The sequence below is a fragment of the Trachypithecus francoisi genome, unplaced genomic scaffold (assembly GCF_009764315.1).
Source record: "Trachypithecus francoisi isolate TF-2019V2 unplaced genomic scaffold, Tfra_2.0 Lachesis_group13, whole genome shotgun sequence".
NCBI lineage: Eukaryota > Metazoa > Chordata > Mammalia > Primates > Cercopithecidae > Trachypithecus > Trachypithecus francoisi.
In genome coordinates, this window is record NW_022681458.1 from 70,422,839 (window position 1) to 70,443,587 (window position 20,749).

General features: G+C 39.9%; 1 protein-coding gene and 1 pseudogene across 4 annotated transcripts in view; one reads left to right on the forward strand and one right to left on the reverse strand.

Moving 5' to 3' along the window:
- The window catches only part of SLC25A12 (solute carrier family 25 member 12), a 111,473-nt gene that overhangs the window by 62,444 nt on the left and 28,280 nt on the right, over window positions 1-20,749 (forward strand). For all 4 annotated transcript variants that reach the window (XM_033231130.1, XM_033231131.1, XM_033231132.1 and 1 more), the window contains one exon: window positions 10,116-10,200. In XM_033231130.1, coding sequence (XP_033087021.1) covers window positions 10,116-10,200 — 85 coding nt within the window. The remainder of the gene's footprint in view (window positions 1-10,115; window positions 10,201-20,749) is intronic.
- On the reverse strand, window positions 4,227-5,566 carry LOC117094862 (annotated as a pseudogene).

Below are 20,749 nucleotides of genomic sequence, written 5' to 3' on the forward strand. Positions count from 1 at the left end.
GTCTTTGGTGATTGACATGTAATACCAGGCCACATCTCATTCATCTGTAATATATATATATATATATATTTTTTTTTTTTTTGAAATAGAGTTTCACTCTTGTTGCCCAGGCTGGAGTGCAATGGCATGGTCTCAGCTCACTGCAACCTCCGCCTTCTGGGTTCAAGCAATTCTTCTGCCTCAGCCTCCTGAGTAGCTGGGATTACAGGCACCTGCTACCACACCCAGCTAACTTTTGTATTTTTAGTAAAGACGGGGTTTCACAATGTTGGCCAGGCTGGTCTCAAACTCCTGACCTCAGATGATCCACCCGCCTCAGTCTCCCAAAGTGTTGGGATTACAGGCGTGAGCCACTACGCCCAGCCTGTAATTCGTTTTTTTAAACAAAGGTTTTGATCTTCCTTCATGATGACACATTTCAAAAAGTAGTTCTCAAAATTGGATGTAAAGTGACCTTATAGCTAGTTCATGGAATTTAAGGTTTTGGGAAACAGTAGTAATTAACATTGTTACCAGTAGAGGGTCTTGACTATGAGTTGTTCATGTTCTTGGCATGTTGAACAAGGAAATGGACAAAACCCGCAAAACAACAGAAGACAAAAGCATAGATTTATTGAAATGAAAGTATACTCCACAGAGTGGGAGTGAGCTGGAGCAAGCAGCTCAAGAGCCCTGGTTGCAAATCTTCTGGGGTTTAAGTACCCTTTAGAGGTTTCCTGTTGGTTACACCCTATGTAAATGAAGACGTGGCCCGTGACCAATCAGAGGCTGAAGTAAAGTTACCTATGGAAATGAAGACTTGGCCCATGACCAATTGGAGGCTGAACTGAAGTCTCAGCCTGCAACCAATCAGAGGCTGAAGTGAAGTTACAACCTATGCAAATAAAGGCTTGGCTTGTCTGACTGAAGTGAAGGCTCCTTGTGTCCAGACCCTTCCTGTGTTTCTTTCTTCTCATCTGTTATATCTGCTTGTCTTTTTTTCTTGGAATTTATATCCTAAACTATTCAAATAAACTGTTCTTCTGCCTCATCTCCCCCTGAGAGGCATGATCCTCATAAATCCTTATGGGAGGCAGAAGGACCAATTGTCTTTCTTCTGTAACTACTTCATGCTGATTGGGGCACAGTCCCTACCTATTGGGGACCATGGAACTCTAGCACTGCTCTGTCTAGTGGAGATAGGGTTACTTCTTGATGGCCGGGGTGGGCGTCATCATCTGGAACTGGCTGGAAGCCCTGCTGCATGATCATTTGAAGCTTATTCATCTCTAGGTGAGAAGAAATAATCTGGTAAAAAGAGTTAACAAACATGATCCAAAAAGTCAATGCAAGTATAATTATTAACAATGGGCTGGCTAAGGGAAGGAGCCATGAAGCCCAGCTTAGTGCCCTTGACCAGGAGCCCTATGATGTGGACAGCTGTTGTTATTTTAGAAGTCCTGTCAGCTAATTTTCGAGTGGCATCCCTAATTAATCCTGATTGGTTGATATAAAAACAACATTCTTGTAGGAAAACACATAAGCCACCTTTTTGAGCAGTTGGAGATCCAGTCCCCTTCTATTTTGTAAAGTGACTGCTGCCAAGGAGTCTATTTGATTTTGTAAGGTGACAATACTTTGGGCAATGTCTTCCAAGCTGTCTGAAAGATCCTTGGACGAGCATTGGTAATAGGATAGGGAAGTTGGAAGCCCGCTAACTCCCATTGCTATTCCTGCAGTTATTCCTAGCCCTACCAAAAGGGGTATGAATTGGATGGCTCATTTGTGCTTGGCAGTTGCAGTTAAAGGTATAATGAGAGACTGGTTATTGGGAGCTATGTTGATTTTGAGGGGGTAAATATACAAGGGTACAGGTTCCAGTCCAGTTGGCTGATAAACATAAGTACAACTAGTTCCACACAGGAAAAAGGATCTTTGTTTTTTGAGACAAAAATTGTTGTCTGTGGTGAACATATGGGTTAGCTTGTTTTCACTTTCTCAAGTGATTAAGGTCCCTGCTAAGGTGGCCCCGGTTAAAGGCTGGAAAGGACCTTGGGAAGTATCCTGAGTTGCCCCAGCAGAAATTTTCCAGTGGAGGTAGTTACACTTAGTGTCCACCAGCAATGACTTAGAGGTATTTTCGTACTGGAGAATGAAAAGACAACTAGATGTCTCAGGATTAGTATAGTTTTTCCCAAGGGAAAGTGTGAACACAGCTACTGGGCCTATCTTGGCAGTACTTAGACTGTGTATCCTTTAAAGTGTCCTGAACTACAAATGGTTTCCATGAAACCATACAGGTTTACCAAATGATGCACTCTGGGTAACTGCATAGCTTACATGACCATGTGAAGGGTTAATCTCTAGGGTGTAGATTTTAAGCCAATTAGAGCTCCTTTGTATGAACATCACACACACAACACTTGTAGACAGGAGAAGATCTAGTTGTTGTAAGTTTTTCTTTCCCTTTAGTTTTTTTTTCTTTTCTTTTCTTTTTTTTTTTTTTTTTTAAGACAGAGTCTTGCTCTGTCGCCCAGGCTACAGTACAGTGGCACGACCTCAGCCCACTGCAACCTCCGCCTCCCGGGTTCAAGCGATTCTTGTACCTCAGCCTCCCGAGTAGCTGGGACTACAGGTGTGTACCACTATGCCTGCCTAATTTTTGTATTTTTAGTAGAGACGGGGTTTCACCATGTTGGCCAGGCTGGTCTCAAACTTTTGACCTCAGATAATCTGTCCACCTTGGCCTCCCACAGTGCTGGGATTACAGACGTGAGCTACTGGGCCCAGCCTCTTTCCCACTTTATGAATCCTATCACAACTTCCACAGACGATCTATGACATACTTAGACTTTCTGACTTGTCTTGTCTTTCCCTCTTTCCTAAATAATTAGGCATTCTACTTTAGGACAAGAATTTGCCATACAAGATCCTTTCTCATATAAAATTTCTTTTCTTCATAACCTTCCTTACCATAAATACATCTTCATAGCTGTAACTTTCTTTATATCTCTCCTACTAATTTCTGAAGCCCCCAAAAGTCAAAAAGGTCAGGTAATGTGATGCAAAACTGAGCAGAGCCTTAGATTTTGAGGGGGACCTGTCTGCCTACATTTCTTAGGATTCCATGAGGAAAACGGGGGTTTCTCCTAAAATGAGGTCTGTGGCACCTTCTGTTTTTCCCAAGGAGTCCCAGGCTGTCAGAAATTACCTTAGGTCCTTTCATGGGCATCAAGAGTGGCAAGAAGATAGACTGGGGAAATAGTCCAGTCAACTGAGAAGAGAAGCAAAACTTCATTGTAAAGATGGATAAACTGAGGCACGGTGCAGTTTAAAAATTCACATTCTCATAGAGCTAGGCTCCGCAGCTCACTGCTCAGTCACTGATGCACTTGTATGGTAGCTCATGGTGTACTTCACCAACAGTTTTCCTGCCCCCTCAGAGCTTACAACCTGGGTTTCATTTCCTGCTCTATAGCTATATAATTTAACAATTTTCCTCTCAATGTGTTGGATTCTAATCCTATATATCTCAAATTTTATTAATATTACTGAATTTTTTTTTCATTCAAGAGAATTAAATCGTTTATTGATTACACATGATAATGGATGATACACAAGCTTCATTCCCATCTATAATTTTATCTGGTACCATTATTCAATTTAGATATATTGCATAGGATGTGCCAACAATCACTTTTATAACCAATAATTCCATGATTTTGCTTGGGTAATCCCTTTTAATGGTGAACTTCAGGTCACAACAGTAACTGTCAGTTCAACTACACCAAGGTTTCCAAAGACAATGGTTTCTCCACCCAAGCAGGTTGTATATAAATTCCAAATAGAACCTGGCATCACCCTGAAGGGATGTCTAACTTCACACTGTTGGGGAAATTTACCAAGATGGCTTCATAGTAGACTAACTTTACACAGCACATTAAAAAAAAGACATTTAGGCCGGGCGCGGTGGCTCAAGCCTGTAATCCCAGCACTTTGGGAGGCCGAGATAGGCGGATCACGAGGTCAGGAGATCAAGACCATCCTGGCTAACATGGTGAAACCCCGTCTCTACTAAAAAAATACCAAAAATTAGCCGGGCGAGGTGGCGGGCGCCTGTAGTCCCAGCTACTCTGGGAGGCTGAGGCGAGAGAATGGCGTAAACCCGGGAGGCGGAGCTTGCAGTGAGCTGAGATCCGGCCACTGCACTCCAGCCTGGGCGACAGAGCGAGACTCCGTCTCAAAAAAAAAAAAAAAAAAAGACATTTATTCAGCATCACGATCAGACTATTGCATTTAGCAATCAACAGCATGGGTGCAAAAAAAAAAAAAATCTACATTAAAACCCTTTGTTGGGATGCTTTACACTTTCCACGGAACAGAAACTAAAATAACCTGTTATACAATTAGTCACAAATACAGTCCTCAAGTTTTTTGCTCATACACATGAGTATTTGTCTAAAACATGTCTTCTTTGTAGCAGTTAGGCCCTGCCACCACTGTGCTTGGCTGAGTTCACAAATCTGTTGTAACCTGTAGCTTCCCTGTCACTTCTCTGGCTCTCTTCTCCTGCTAAGCTTTGTGTCCTAATTAAAATCTTCTGCCACTGCCATAGCTACTGCTGCTGCTGGAACCGCCATAGCCACCTTGGTTTCATGGTTTTGCAAAGTATTGGCCTCCACTGCCATAGGGGCCAGAGCTTCTGCCTCTAAACTTTCCTTCCTTCATGGGTCCAAAATTTGAAGACTGATTGTTGTAATTGCCAAAATCATTGTAGCTTCCACCACCTCCAAAATTGCTTCCATCATTACCAAATCCATTATAGTCATCCCCACTGCCACCATATCCACCACCACCACGGCTGCCACCATAGCCACCACGACCACTGAAGTTTCCTGCACGACTGAAGTTATTCCCACCGAAACCACCTCCACGACCACCATCAAAGTTTCCAGAACCACTTCGACCTCTTTGGCTGGATGAAGCACTAGCCATCTCTTGCTTTGACAGGGCTTTCCTAACTTCACAGTTGTGGCCATTCACAGGATGGTATTTCTGAATGACAGTCTTACCCACGGAGCCATGGTTGTCAAAGGTTACAGAGGCAAAGCCCCTTTTCTTGCCACTGCCTCAGTCAGTCATGATTTCAGTCACTTCAATTTTCCCATACTGTTCAAAATAATCTCTTAGATGATGTTCTTCAATGTCTTCTTTAATGCCACCAACAAATATCTTTTTCAGTTAAGTAGGTACCTGGTCTTTGAGAATCTTCTCTTGAGACAGCCCTCTTTGGTTCCACAACTCTTCCATCCACCTTCTGTGGCCTTGCATTCATAGCTGCATCCACCTCCTCCACAGTGGCATAAGTGACAAACCCAAAGCCCCTGGAATGCTTGGTGTTTGGATCTCTCATTACCATACAGTCTGTGAGCGTTCCCCATTGCTCAAAATGGCTTCTCAGGCTCTCATCAGTTGTTTCAAAGCTCAACCCTTCAATGAAGAGCTTCCTCAGCTGTTCAGGCTCTTTAGGAGACTCTGACTTAGACATGACAGCAGGGAGAAGAGAGACTTTAACAATGCTTCTTTGGCGGCGTCCACAGGCAGAAAAGAGCAAGCTGACGAACGTATCAATATTACTGAATCTTAAAGGGAGCCATGATGTCTTTAATCCTCAGAAACATTAACCTGGCCAGGTGTGGCGGCTCACACCTGTAATCCCAGCACTTTAGGAGGCCAAGGTGGGTGGGTCACAAGGTCAGGAGTTCGAGACCAGTGTGGCCAACATAGTGAAACCCTGTCTCTACCGAAAATACAAAAAATTAGCCTGGTGTGGTGTGCGCATGTAATCCCAGTTACTCTGGAGGCTGAGGCAGGAGGATCGCTTGAACCTGGGAGGTGGAGGTTGCAGTGAGCTGAGATTGCGCCATTGCACTCCAACCCGGGCAACAGTGTGAGACTCCGTCACAAGATAAATCAATCAATCAATCAGTCAACCAACCTGTAAACAAAGGAATACGTGAGGTTAAACAGTATTCAAATTTCCATATGCTTTAAAACATTGAGAGAGTATATTGAGAAACACACCTAAGAAACTGCAGTCAATCTACTGTTAACAAAAATTTAGAGAATATCTCTTCAAAATAAGCTATCTAGTGGTATTTATACATATTCTTACATATATCACCTGTGTTTTACATGCTTGTAACATTAAACATAATTGAAAACTGTCAAGATTGTAGGGCTTATACATTTCTGTGGGCTTGAAAATGATGCAATATAGATTATTTGTTTCTATAAAGTAGTAAAAAGTACAAACTTATTTTTTTTTTGAGACGGAGTTTTGCTCTGTGCCCCAGGCTGGAGTGCAGTGGCGCGATCTCGGCTCACTGCAAGCTCCGCCTCCCGGGTTCATGCCATTCTCCTGCCTCAGCCTCCTGAGTAGCTGGGAGTATAGGCGCCCGCCACCGCGCCCGGCTATTTTTTTTTTTTTTTTTTTTGAGACAGAGTCTTGCTCTGACCCCAGGCTGGAGTGCAGTGGCCGGATCTCAGCTCACTGCAAGCTCCGCCTCCCGGGTTCACGCCATTCTCCTGTCTCAGCCTCCCGAGTAGCTGGGACTACAGGCGCCCGCCACCTCGCCCAGCTAGGTTTTTGTATTTTTAGTAGAGACGGGGTTTCACCGTGTTAGCCAGGATGGTTTCGATCTCGTGACCTCGTGATCCGCCCGTCTCGGCCTCCCAAAGTGCTGGGATTACAGGCTTGAGCCACCGCGCCCGGCCAATTTTTTGTATTTTTAGTAGAGACGGGATTTCACCGTGGTCTCGATCTCCTGACCTTGTGATCCGCCTGCCTCGGCCTCCCAAAGGGCTGGGATTACAGGCGTGAGCCACCGCGCCTGGCCAAAAGTACAAACTTCTAAATGGAGTAATCACTAACAAGAGAGTTCACACTGAAGGTAGTAATACTAGGAACAAAAGAGGGCTCAACACTGCCTTCAGGAGAGGAAGGGTCCAGATTGGTATATTTTCTAAAGGCTTCCTCCAGCCTGCCATAAAACACGGCTAGATTTTCCTCCTTGCCTTGTGCAACCTCCCTTACTTTATCATAATTTACTGCCTTAGTTATTCCCTTTTTCATTCCTCCAAGGAGAGCCTTATGAAATTTGGCCTGGTTGTTCATTCCCATGGGGGTGTTATAGTCCCAGTTAGGATCAGTAGCGGGGACTGTGTCTGGGTTTGGGCGATAACCCTGAGGGTTTTGGGCAAGTAAATTGTCTGCTTCTTGGCAAGTGGCCTCAAAGATTCATTCCTTTTCCAAGGGGGTGCAACAAGTTGCTAGAATGAATTGAACATCTCTCTATGAGAGATGAAAGGCCAAGGTCAAAGCTTGGAATCTATCTGCAAGTTTTCTGGGGTTCTCTGAATAACTTCCTAGCTTTTTCTTTACATTGTTGTATGTCATTTATGGAGAAGGGGACTGACACTCGGACCAGCCCCTCGGCTCCTGCTACTTCCCTAAGGGATAGCAGGGCTATAGAGGTAGTTGAGTAGGGTGTTCCCCTCTGAATGTGAGGGGGACTTAGCAGGGCCCTTGGCTTTAGCTCTTGGATTTGAGCTTCAGAAACACTTGGCAAGGGGTTATATGGGAGTGGTTACCATTGCCCCAAGAGACAGGTGGCCCTTGCATAAAGGAGGTCATCCACAATATCCGGTTCTGCCTTAGAACCTTCCTTTTGTGGGTAGGTTCTGGGAGTTTTGCAGATGGTTGGGTTTTGACATATGGCCATAAAGGCCTGCACGTGTAGGATTTCTGACCATTTACACTGCCTTTTGCAAAATAGGTCTAATTGCAGGATGGTGTTGTAATTAAGACTTCCCATTATTCCCGGCTGTCCAGCTAATTTTGGGGCCATACAGTATTACAGTAAAAAAAAAAAAAAAAAAAATCAGGTTTTTTCTCCTTAGATTGTCAGGGTCAAATTGATTCCAGTGGTTGAGAATGCAGCCAAGTGGGGAATCAGATGGAATGGATGGAGAGTTGCCCACAGTGGTCTGGAAGAAAGAAGAGAACCTAGCTTATTTGGTGACTCATATTTTACCGGGGCATCCCCCTGCAAAATCTCTGGGCCTTGATTGGGGTCCTCAGGGGTGTCCCCCTTTAGGGCCCCATCTTAGTCTGACCTTAGGTGGGTGCTGGTACCACTTTGGGAAGGTTCTCTCCACCACTGATGACCCACTGTGAGCTTTCCTTTTGTCCCCGCATGAAGGCCTTGACTTCTAGCATCCTTATAATTTGATAAGGCCATTGTTTCCTGTTCTACTGGAGTGATAGCCATGAACTTTAATAATAAGAACTAGAGGTTGGATGGATTTCTTTTGTTGTGTGGATTACAGGTAGTCTCAGGGGGGAAAGGTAGATTTGGAGCATGAAAAATGAAATAATAGGGTTGGCTATTCCACTCAGGCCCTCAACAAGAGAGGAAATGTTTAAAAATCCACCATCATGACAGTGGACCCCATATAAGGGCAGGTCATTCTATAAAAGTAATAGGGTGATGACAAAAGAAACTAGATGTAGAATGTATTCTAAAGATTGTGGGTCCCAAAAGTCCTCAGCAAGTTGAAGGGAAAGTCAGAATGCCTAAGAGATATCTTTTGCCATTACAAGCTAACTCTAGGAGAATTTGGCATAAGGAAAGAGGGCTTAAGTTGACTGAAACGTGTGAGTTTGTTCTAGAAGAGCTGCCACTGTCAATTTCATCATATGTAGGGATTAGGGACTGTAACCAAGAAAGAAAAGAGTACTTACCCATTCTGGGCAGGGCAGCTATCTCCATTCATTTCTTGGCCTTCAGGTAACACCAGAGAGTGGCCCTGGCTAGTTGCCCTCAATTACCAAGGATCTACTAGGAAACAGCCTCTGAAAGACTGAAAAGAAGAAAAGGACTCAGGTCCCTCACCCAAACCAGGCAGTGGTGGTCAGGTGCTTCCACATGGATACCTTTCAGTCTCCCAGGAGAGTGGCCCTGGCCAGACACCTGCTGTTGCCTTCATGCTTAGATGCTGTCTTGGAGAATCCTGTGTTGGAAAAGGGAAAGACAGCGGAAAAGGTTCCCCTCTGTGGAGTGGAGGGAGCCCTGCATGGAGATAGCTCCAGCCTGTGTCTGAAAAGAAAAAGGGAAAAGGAAAAGAGAAATAAATCCCCAAATTTGGGCTTACCTCCTGGCTGACTTGCCAAGGTATGTTACCAGTGGAGGGTCTTGACTATAAGTTGTCCAGTTTCTTGGCATGTTGAACAAAGAATTGGACAAAACACACAAAGCAATAGAAGACAAAAGCATAGCTTTATTGAAGCAAAAGTATACTCCACACATCAGGAGCAGGCTTGAGCAAGCAGCACAAGAGCCCTAGTTGCAAATCATCTGGGGTTTAAGTACCCGTTAGAAGTTTCCTATTGGTTACACCCTATATAAATGAAGACTTGACCCACAACCAATCGGAGGCTGAAGTGAAGGCTCAGCCTGTGATCAATTGGAGGCTTAAGTGAAGGCTTAGCCTGCAACCAATCAGAGGCTGAAGTTATCCTACGCAAATGAAGAGTTGGCCCATGAGGCTGAAGTGAAGGCTCCCTGTCTCCAGACCCTATTCTCCTGCCTAAAAATGGGTCAAAACTCAAAGGCTTGGAAAGAACATATCGTTGAAAAAAAAAAAAGAAGTCTCCCTCCTACCCTTGTTCCTTTCCTTGGAGGCAACCAGTATTTATCAGATTTATATGTATCCTTCCCAGATACTTCGCACCTGTGCTTTAAATAGATATCCTTAGGGGACACATTTAGTGGGTACGGACAGTCAACCTCTATATTTTGCTTCTGGCAGTAATTATTTGATTTTAATATCTATCACTGGAGTCTTACTAAATTCATGCACTCCACATTATTTCTCTGGAGTCTTGGTTTTTGTTGATGAAAACAGAGTTAAAAGGTTTTTTGGTCACTAAAATGATTTGTGTAAATAGGGAAGTAATGATTTTAAACTATAGTTCGGAGTTTTTTTTGTTTTTTTTTTTTTTGGAGAAAAGATGATTTTGGCATGAGCAGTTTGTCAGTGTCTAACAATTCTTTCCTATATTTTTCCTGAAGGCGCTTGACTTTGGCAGATATTGAGAGAATAGCCCCATTGGCTGAGGGGGCCTTACCTTACAACCTGGCAGAACTTCAGAGACAGGTATGAGTAGTCTCATAAATATGATCACCTTAAAAAGTGCTGAACTAGTAGCCTGAGTAGGAGCTGACAGCTTCTGAATGCTGTAAAAATTAAAAATTACTTTCCAGAGAAAGACTTTACTTAGCTTAAAGATTACCTTTATAGAACTACTGTTACCCCCACTTTTATAGAATATATATGTGTATATATTTTTTAGATGGAGTCTGGCTCTGTTGCCCAGGCTGGAGTGCAATGGTGTGATCTCGGCTCACTGCAACCGCTGCCTTCTGGGTTTGAGATTCTCCTGCCTTAGCCTCCCGAGTAACTGGGATTATAGGCATGCGCTACCACAACTGGCTAATTTTTGTATTTTTAGTAGAGACAAGGTTTTGCCATGTTGGGCAGGCTGGTCTCAAATTCGTGACCTCAGGTATCCATCCACCTCGGCCTCCCAAAGTGCTGGGATTACAGGCATTAGTCACCACGCCCAGCCTGTAGAATATTTTTATGAGATAACTAGATTTATGTTTGTGTTTTGTTTTTTGTTTTGTTCAGATAAGGAAAATAAGAGTTCAAACATACATCGGTTTGACCCCCTTCCCCTTAAAATTAGCATTCTTTTCATTTGCCTCGTCACATTTGAAGATTATTGTTAGGTTTACTTTGTATCATTAAACTGGCATTTATAGGGTTTCTAAAATAAAAAAACTTCCCTCAAATGAAATAAATGATTCACTCGGATTATACCTTACAGATTACAACCTGGGAAAAAAAAAAGTAGTGAAACCGGAAAGAAAATCTTGTCTGTTATTACATTTTTGATAAATATTAGTTTTGTTTTTTATAAATGTTAAGAATGATTAAAACAGTAGCTTCTGAGTCCTATAAAATTAATACAGTCCCATTTCTGATTACAAATTATCTTGATAAGAAAAAGAAATGAAGAGTGCAATGGAACAGTTTTTAACAAATCTTGTTTTAAGTTGAAACCTCTACTTCCATAGCACTCACGAAGTTTCAGTGGTAGCAGATGATCACATTGCTTTTGTGTGTGGGTAAGGGTTAGGAGGGCCAGTCATTGTCCTCCTGGTACTTTCCTGCTCTAATAGACATGGAACCTGCGTTCCTCATAATTCTCTAGGAGAGTGTGATGCCATACTAGGGTAGGCAACGTGGGGAGGGCATGGATAAAGAAGACAGGATACAGAGAGAAAGACAGAGAGAGCGCGCGCTACTAAATGTGCATGCTGTAGAAAGAGGCTATGTCTGCTCTTTCTTCATTGCCGCCACATTGGTGAGTAGCCAGGGTTGGTTTGCTGTTATTGTTCACCTTCACCAAATGTGTTAATGAAGCATCAAGATATGTTTAAGTGTAGTTCACTTTGGGAAGACTTGGTAGGAAACCTTTCTTCTACTTGAGCTCCATGGAATGATGATTCTGCCTGTGAAACTAATTAGAATTTCCAGTTCTACTTTACATAAGGAACAAAAACATTTTGTAGTCAGGTTGAAGCAAATTGAAAATGGAAAAGAAACCATTATATCTACGTTTTATGTTAATACTTTGTTTACTTGATGTGTAATAAAGCTTCCTACAGATTAAAATGTATTGTAACTCATTGCAATTTAGCTTCTTTAGTATCAGAAAAACTCATCTACCTGCTGCCATCCAAGTTTATTTTCAGGCCGGGCCCAGTGGCTTATGCCTGTAATGCCAGCAATTTGGGAGGCTGAGGTGGGCAGATTGCTTGAGCCCAGAAGTTCCAGACCAGCCTGGGCAACATGGCACAACCCCATCTCTACCAAAAAAAAAAAAAAAAAAAAAAAGCAAAAAATTAGCCAGGTGTGATGGCATGTGCGTGTAGTCCTAGCTACTTCGGAGACTGAGGGGGAGAATCACCTGAGCCCAGGAAGTTGAGGTTGCAGTGAGCCATGATTGTGCTACTGCACTCCAGCCTGGGCAACGGAGTGAGACCCTGTCTTAAAAAAAAAAAAAAAAAAAAGAAAAATGTTTATTTCCATTATGAGGTCTCAGATCCTTTAAAAATAGATGGATTTATTTCAATTCAGTGATTTTTAAAAAATAACATTTTATAAAATTACAACATTTAATAAAAGGAAAGAAGGTGAAAAATTTTTAATAAAATTAAAAAAGACATTGAAATATTTAAAGAGCTCTTACTGAATTTAATTTTATTTTTTGTAGTATATACATTTGTGAAAATTTGCTCTTGAATTTTGAAAAATTGCATTTCAAAAGAAGATATTTTGCAGTGTTACATGTGTCTATTGATATAACTCTCCCTGAAGGTGTCCTTAATATTTGTAATTGGGAAATATTTCATTTAGCTTATTAAAAACATTGTAAACTGAATTTGAAAGTCTCAACTCATTTCCTCCTCCTCAGTTTTTCTGCCCACCTGTCTTGCCCCTAGCAATTTTCCTAGAGGCCATATCTGAAGCTTGTTTTGCAATCTTTGGCATCCTGAGTCTGTGTCCTTCACATTTCTTCATCCTTAGGAAAGTGATGTAATTTTGCTACTGCTGTGAATTCTTTTTAAGACAGATTCAAGATGATTTGCCTGTCTTCAGTGGCGGTGCTGATGCTTTTATGCTGGGGTGGTTGGCCTCAAGGGTCTTGTCAGATATTTAGGAAGTAGGCAGTGATAAAAACCACCATTTTCTTCTTCCCTGGGTCTCTGATTGGTATCCAGAGTGATGGGGAGTGCTTTCTCTGACTTTCCTTAACCGGTGAGATGGTACAGGGATCTAGAATTTCTAGAGAGCTGGTAGAGGTCTTAGGTATTCTTACATTGTCCCCAAAGGAAGAACCTCAGAGTCTCAGGACACTTTTTCTTTTTTTTTTTTTTTTGGTGGAGACAGAGTCTCACTCTGTCACCCAGGCTGGAGTGCAGTGGCGCAATCACTGTTCACTGCAGCCCTGACCTCCCTGCCTCAGGTGATCCTCCCACCTCAGCCTCCTGAATAGCTGGGACTATAGGCATACACCACCATACTCAGCTAATTTTTTTTCAGTAGAGACAGGGTTTAGCCATGTTTCCCAGACTGGTCTCAAACTCCTAAGCTTACATTAATCCACTGGCCTTGGCCTCCCACAGTGCTGGGATTACAGTGTGCATGAGCCACTGCGCTCAGCTAAAATGTTTAATGTTTCCTCTCACATAGAAGACAGTCTTTCTACTGAGGCTTAGGTACAGAGAAATAAAAATTAAGATCTTAAGTATATATTTTCCTGTACATTATTATAGGAACAAAATCTGAGAAAATAGAACTCAACCGAAATAATAAATAATTATTAAAGTTTTATAGAAACAGATTTGTGAAGGTTAAGGATTCAGATTAATGTCCACTAATGGCCATTGTGAAATCTGACCTTTACTGTCCTTGAGATCTGATACAAGTTTATTTGGGCCTCAGTTTTCCCTTTAGTAAAGTGAGTATCTTCATGTATTTCTGAGAAGCCTTCAAGCTCCTGCATTCTGTAAAATGGTATGTATCAATGGATTTTATTTTCAGAATTCTGAATTTATCCTCCTTTTTCCTTTGTAACATTTAAAATTTTGTAAGGAATTCAGGCTGGACTCAAGTAGAATAATACGAAAATATGCTTAAGTTCTTATAGCAACCAAAGTAATGGAATAAACTTTCTTCAATTTTCAGCCTTGAAAAAACATTCTCAGTTAACATATTTCAGGTTTATGAGGCATTCTAAGGCAGCCATATAGACTACAATCCTAGTGACTCAGTTTTTAACATTCTTTAGTTCACAGAATTACAGTAATGCTAGCCATAGCTATTCCCATATTACTTCCAGAAGATATCTTGATGATTCTCTTGTGATTTTTCCTATATTACCAAATTAGTAGTACATAATTACTTACATTTATTATGCAGAGTATTCTCTTATATGAATCTATTAGAAACCTAAATATAAAATAGGAAGAAGGATATATGTTTTGTTATCTCACCTTATGAAAGGTGTTATGAAAACACTTGTTTATGATGGAGAATCTGTGAGTCCAGAAATAGAAGTTATGAGGGAGACAGTAGTTAAGAGGTTGGCCACTGATTATGTAACATCCTCTCATTCTGTTTCCTCGTTTATTAAATAGGGACAGTACGCCAGGCACAGTGGCTTGTGCCTATATAATCCCAGCACTTTGGGAGGCCAAAGTGGGCAGATTGTTTTGAGCCCAGTAGTTTGAGACCAGCCTGGGCAATATGATGAAACTCTGTCTCTACAAAAACATACAAAAAATTAGCCAGGCATGGTAGAATAAGCCAGGTACATGGTAGCACCTATAGTCTCAGCTATTTGGGAGGCAGAGGTGGGAGGATTGCTTGAGCGCAGGAGTTTGAGGCTGCAGACAGCTGTGATCATACTACTGCACTCCAGCCTGAGTGACAGAGCAAGACCCTGTCTCAAATAAATAAATAAGTAAATAAATAAATAAGGATAGCAGTATTCATCTTTACAGGATTATTATGAGAATTACATGAGTAATAATACACTTACATTAAGCCTAACACCTGGTAAGCATGCAACAAATGTTAACTGCTACTATTGTGCTTATTACTATTATCAAATATGAGAAGCCTATATAAGCAAACTCCAAGATCGGCTGAAACATATATGTGACACAATCGCTTAATCTACTCTCATCTACTTCCATTAGGTAAAAGGGGATGAGAAGTGAGGAAAAAGTATTCATGTATCTTTGTATTTTTTTAAGTGCCTGAAATGTTTTATATTTTAATTTTTTGATACTGGTTGAAATTCTACCAGGCCTATTTTTAAAAATTTTTAGTTAATGGTGGATATTCAACAAAGAAAAAAAATCACTACCCCATACCATACACAAAAGTCTTTTCCTGTTCCTAAATGTGAAAGATTAAAGAGGGTAACACGAGAGATTCTATTTATGATCTGGAGATAAGCAGAGATTTTGTAAATAGTACAGAACACCAGTCATAAAGAAAAAGATTAATAAGTTAAACTTCATTAGATTTAAGAACTTTTATCAAAATATACCACTAAGAGTGTGAAAAGACAAGTTACACAATAGGCAGAGATATTTGCAATACATTTAAATAATAGAGGATCTGTATCCAGAATATATAGTATAATAAACTTCTGCAAATTTATAAGCAAAAGGCAGGCAATGCAATAGAAAAATTGGCAAAATGCCTGAAGAGAAACCTCACAAAAGAGGATATCCAAATGGTACGGAAAAATAATAGAAAAGTTTACTACCATTAGTACAAGAAAACACACACTAAAACTACAATGGGATGCTATTTTATACTATCCAGATTAATCAAAATTATACTCTGACAATGGCAAGTGTTGTTCAAGAGGTGAAGGAATGGAAATTGCTAGCATCACAACTTTGGAAACTATTTGTCAGTACCACTGCAGTTGAACAAACACATACCCCGTGACCTGTCGGTTCCTCTCCTAGGAGTAGTCCCTAACAAAAATGTTTACACAAGTGTGTTAAGAGATATGTACAAGAAAGTTTAGGCCGGACGTGGTGGCTCACACCTGTAATCGCAGCACTTTGGGAAGCTGAGGTGGGTGGATCACTTGAGGTCAGGAGTTTGAGACCAGCCTGGCTAACATGATGAATCCCCATCTCTACAAAAAATACAAAAAATTTAGCCAGGCATGGTGGTGTGCACCTATAGTCCCAGCTTCTCGGGAGGCTGAGGCATGAGAATTGCTTGAACCCAGGAGGTAGAGATTGCAGTGAGCCAGGAATGTGACACTGCACTTTAGCGTGGGCAACAGAGAGAGACTGTGTCTCAAAAAAAAAAAAAAAAAAAAGAATGTTTATAGCAGCATTACTTGCAATTGCAAAAATATTAGAACAATCTAAATACCATCAGTAGAATGGATAAATATGTTGTGCTATTAAGATGACCTACAGTGAGAGAAATGGAAATTTTGATTTGAGGGAAGTGAGATAAAAGAGAAAATGGATTGCAGAAAGAAGATGATGTATATTTTTGAAGCATGTTAATAGTTTGGATATTAAAACCAGGTTATAGACCAATTTTGGCCCTATGTGAAAATGGGAAAACCCTCTCTTTTTCTTTACTGTATATTACATAATTACTTTTTCAACTGTATGGGATAAATGATCTGTGATGGACCTGCTTGGGTATATATGTACTTTCTTTAAAAAAGTTTTGTTTCTATGGGAAATTATATTAAAGCTATAGGCCACTCACTAAAAGAACTATGGAATATAAGCTGGATTGTGTCCTGTCAAAACATTATTAGAATTATTAAGAATTATTATTTTAACTTTTAAGTTTGGGGGTACATGTGAAGGTTTGTTACATAGGTAAACATGTGTCATGGGATTTTTTGTACATATTATTTCGTCACCCAGGTATTAAGCCCAATACCCAATAGTTATCTTTTCTGCTCCTCTCCTTTCTCCCCTACTCCTCTCTCAAGTAGACTCCAGTGTCTGTTGTTTCCTTCTTTGTGTTCATAATAAGCTCTTATCACTTAGCTCCCACTTGTGAGAACATAACGGTATTTGGTTTTCTGTTCCTGTGTTAGTTTGCTAAGGATAATGGCCTCCAGCTCCATCCATGTCACTGCAAAAGACAGGATCTCATTCTTTTTTATGGCTGCATATTATAATTATTTTAATCTTTATTTTGTGTATAGCATTCCTTAGACATAGGACTTTGTTTTCTTTGTGTAATTTGCATTTCTGTGGCCCTTCTTTGAATTTTGGATTCATGAGCACAAACAGGAAGACATTACAGTCCATTTAGGAATTCCTTTTTTTGGAACATTTTACTTCTTTCACCTGTGATATTTTACCACAAAAGGAAGTCTGTTCTCAAAAAGAAAATTAGGTTTATGTATTAGCTATTATTTATTAGTCATTTAACTCATTTAAATTACTAGATTTGAAGACTTACTGTAGTCTTTAACACAACTTAACTCCCTTTTTACTGAGAGAAAAGTATGTATTATTTAGCATTCAGCATTCTCTTCATCTCCTTCTCCTAACTGTCATGGCTTTAGGTTTTAATCTTACTTTGTAAGGCCAAGAATATTGAATTCAAATTCCAGACTATTGAAGTCATAGATGTAATTTGCAGACAGGAAAATTTTGTTTTGTTTTCCCTAGCCTTATTTTGCCATTCCAGTCATACATTTTTGTTTTTATAGAATCTAGCCTTTTTCCCCCCTTCCAATGCTCGAGATAAAAACTTTAGCTATTTTTCCCTTTTATTCTACCCATTAATAGTGTGTCATTTGAAAGAGGTAGTTCTCCCTATTGAGTTGGCAGTGTGGTTTGACTTGTTAACTGACATAATCTTGCCTTATCTAATGCATCATCCCTGCTCACTGCAGCCTCAACCTCCCAGACGTAAGTGATCCTTCCACTTCAGCCTCTTGAGTAGCTGGGACCACAGGCATGTACTACCATGCCTAGCCATTTTTGTATTTTTTGGAGAGATGGAGTTTTACCATATTGCCCAGGCTGGTCTTGAACTCTTGGGCTCAAGTGATCTGCCTGCCTCAGCCTCCCAAAGTGCTGGGGTTACTGGTGTGAGCCACCTCACTAGACCTAATTCTCACTTACAAAATGAGATACCTATAACAAAAAAATGAAGAGAACATCTCTTTAAATGAGGTCTCAACTTATTTCCTATCACACACATATGCTTAGGGAGTAGGTTAAAAATCATTTAAGATTCTCAACTCTTGTTTTGAAAAACACTTAATTAACCTTGTTAAATATCAAACTTTATGATCATAATCATAACCTTAAGGGAAAGAGCGTCTTTTCCTTTGGCACATTTGCTCACGGCAGGCAATCTTCTTAGTGCTGAGTGTTTTCCTTCAGCCTAAATGCTAAAAATTCAGTACACAGTCATTAATAGGGATGACAGCGATAGCATTTCATTTATGAATATTCATGAAGTGAAATCCATAGCATTAATTACATTAATTTACATACCTGAATACAAGCAGGCCATAAGTGATAACTAAGCCTTAAAAAAAATGTTGCTGACCATATATTGTATATTTTCTTTTAAATGTTATTTAATAAGGGTGAAGGTGACATTTCTGTCAAAAGGCATTTGGGTATTTATAGTTAGAAATGTTTTTAGCAAAGAATTAAAACACAGTATAATCCTTCAGTTTTCACAGGATTTTGTAGGGCTTATAAACGTTCTTTAAAGGAAGAAAGTATAAAGAAAAATACATGTGGTTGAATACAGGAGAAACCTTTTATATGAATAAGGTAATTAGTGGTTACTTGATGCTTATTTAGGATCATAGGCTTTTTATTCTATGAGTTTTAATTCAACATATTTTGAAAGGATACATGATTGAAAATAATTCATAATCTATGAGAATGAGATTTATTTTCATCCAGTTTTGTGATTGAGAAACTCTTAAGTGGGGGAAATAACGTTCTATATACATTTTTTTTTTTTTGAGGCGGAGTCTTGCTCTGTCACCCAGGCTGGAGTGCAGTGATGTGATCTCAGCTCACAGCAACCTCCACCTCCAGGTCCAAGTGATGCTCCCACTTCAGCCTCCCAAGTAGCTGGGATTATAGGCACCTGCCACTACACCTGACTAATTTTTGCATTTTTAGTAGAGATAGAGTTTCACCATGTTGGCCAGGCTGGTCTTGAACTCCTGACCTCAAGTGATCCGCCCACCTCAGCCTCCCAAAATGCTGAGATTACAGGTATGAGCCACTGCGCCGGCCCAGTACATTTTTAAAGAAGTTAAAAACATATGCCAATGTGTTTAGTAGGTAGCATAATAGCTATATAGATTTTAAAATGTAAGCTAAAATGCCTATCTTTGTTTGGGCTCCTATTACAAATTACCATAGGTGGTTTAGATAACAAACATTTATTTCTCATAGTTCTAGAGGCTAGAAAGTACAAGATCAAGGTGCTGGCTGATTCATTTACTGGTAAGGGCCCTGTTCCTAGTCTGTAGACAGCAGGCTTCTTGTTATATCCTTGTTATATGAGGGAGAGATAGAGGGAGGTCATCTTTCTTGTGTCTTTTCTTATAATGGCACTAATCCTATCATGAGGGCTCCATTTTCATGACCTAATTACTACCCAAAGTTGCCACCTTCACATACTATCACACTGGGCAGTAGGGTCTCAACACATGAATTTTGGGGAGTCACAAGCATTGAATCCATAGCAATGCCATAACTTGAATTCCTTCAAAGTATATGAGATTAAATATCATCACTGCCTTGAAAGGACAGATTGTGTTTATGTTTTCAACTGTTGTCTTTGAAACAAAGTATCAGAATTAACTGGTTAATCAATATTTTAGAAACTCATTGAAGCATATTCAGTTAATTATACTGAAGCATATTCAATATAGTGGGCCCTCTATCTGCTTGAGTGCCATGTCCTTGGATTCAACCAACTGTGGATGGAAAATATTTGGGAAAAAACAAAATAAAAAATAACACTACAACAATAAAAAATACAAAATTTAAAAACACAGCATAACAATTATTTACATCTTATTTACCATATAGTAGGTATTAGAAGTAATGTAGAGATGATTTGAAGTATACCAGAGGATGTGCATAGGTTATATGAAAATACTACACCATTTTAGATCAGGGACATGAGCATCCATGGATTTTGATATTGGAAAGCAATATCAGGAATATTTTTGTGCCAGGTGAGGTGGCTCATGCCTGTAATCCCAGCACTTTGGGAGGTTGAGGTGGGAGGATTGCTTGAGCTCAAGAGTTTGAGACCAGCCTGGGCAACATAGACAGACCCCATCTCTACAAAAAATTTAAAAATTAGCTGGGCATGGTGACATGCACTTGTAGTTCTAGCTACTTCAGAGGCTGAGGCAGTGGGATGGCCTGAACCTGGGAATTTGAGGCTGCAGTGAGCCGTGTTTGTGCCACTACATTCCAGCCTGGGCATCAGAGTGAAACTCTGTCTGCAAAAAAAAAAAAAAAGAATATTTTTGCATTAATTAATACGTGAAATATAAAATTACTTAGAAACATTTATCTCATTCTTTTATAATTTCTATTTTTGTATATACTTTAAAATACATCTTATATATAATTGTATAATGTATATTAGATTTTTGTATATATAATTAAGACATTGGCAAGTATGTTAACTATTTAGTTTATTCTGTCATTTCATACTGTTTACATAGTATAGAAGGTCTTTTCATAATGAAAATATTAAAGAACAAGACGGACACACTAGTATAGACAAGTTATCTTAGATCCTTTCTTTATGCTATGGGATACCTGTGAAATAACATCTAGTGGAATTTTTCTCATTATTATTACAGATTTTATGTTAGAACTATGACAGTAGTCATTAGAGATGATAGATTATGATCGATATTCTCTGATTTAAGAATCAAGTTAATTTTTATACACTTTAGAAAGCTTTTTAAATTTTAAGTCAAAGAAGGAAAAAAATTTTATAACTGAAATGCTTGTTTACCTGAAAGATTCACTTCTGTAAACTGATAGTGTATTCC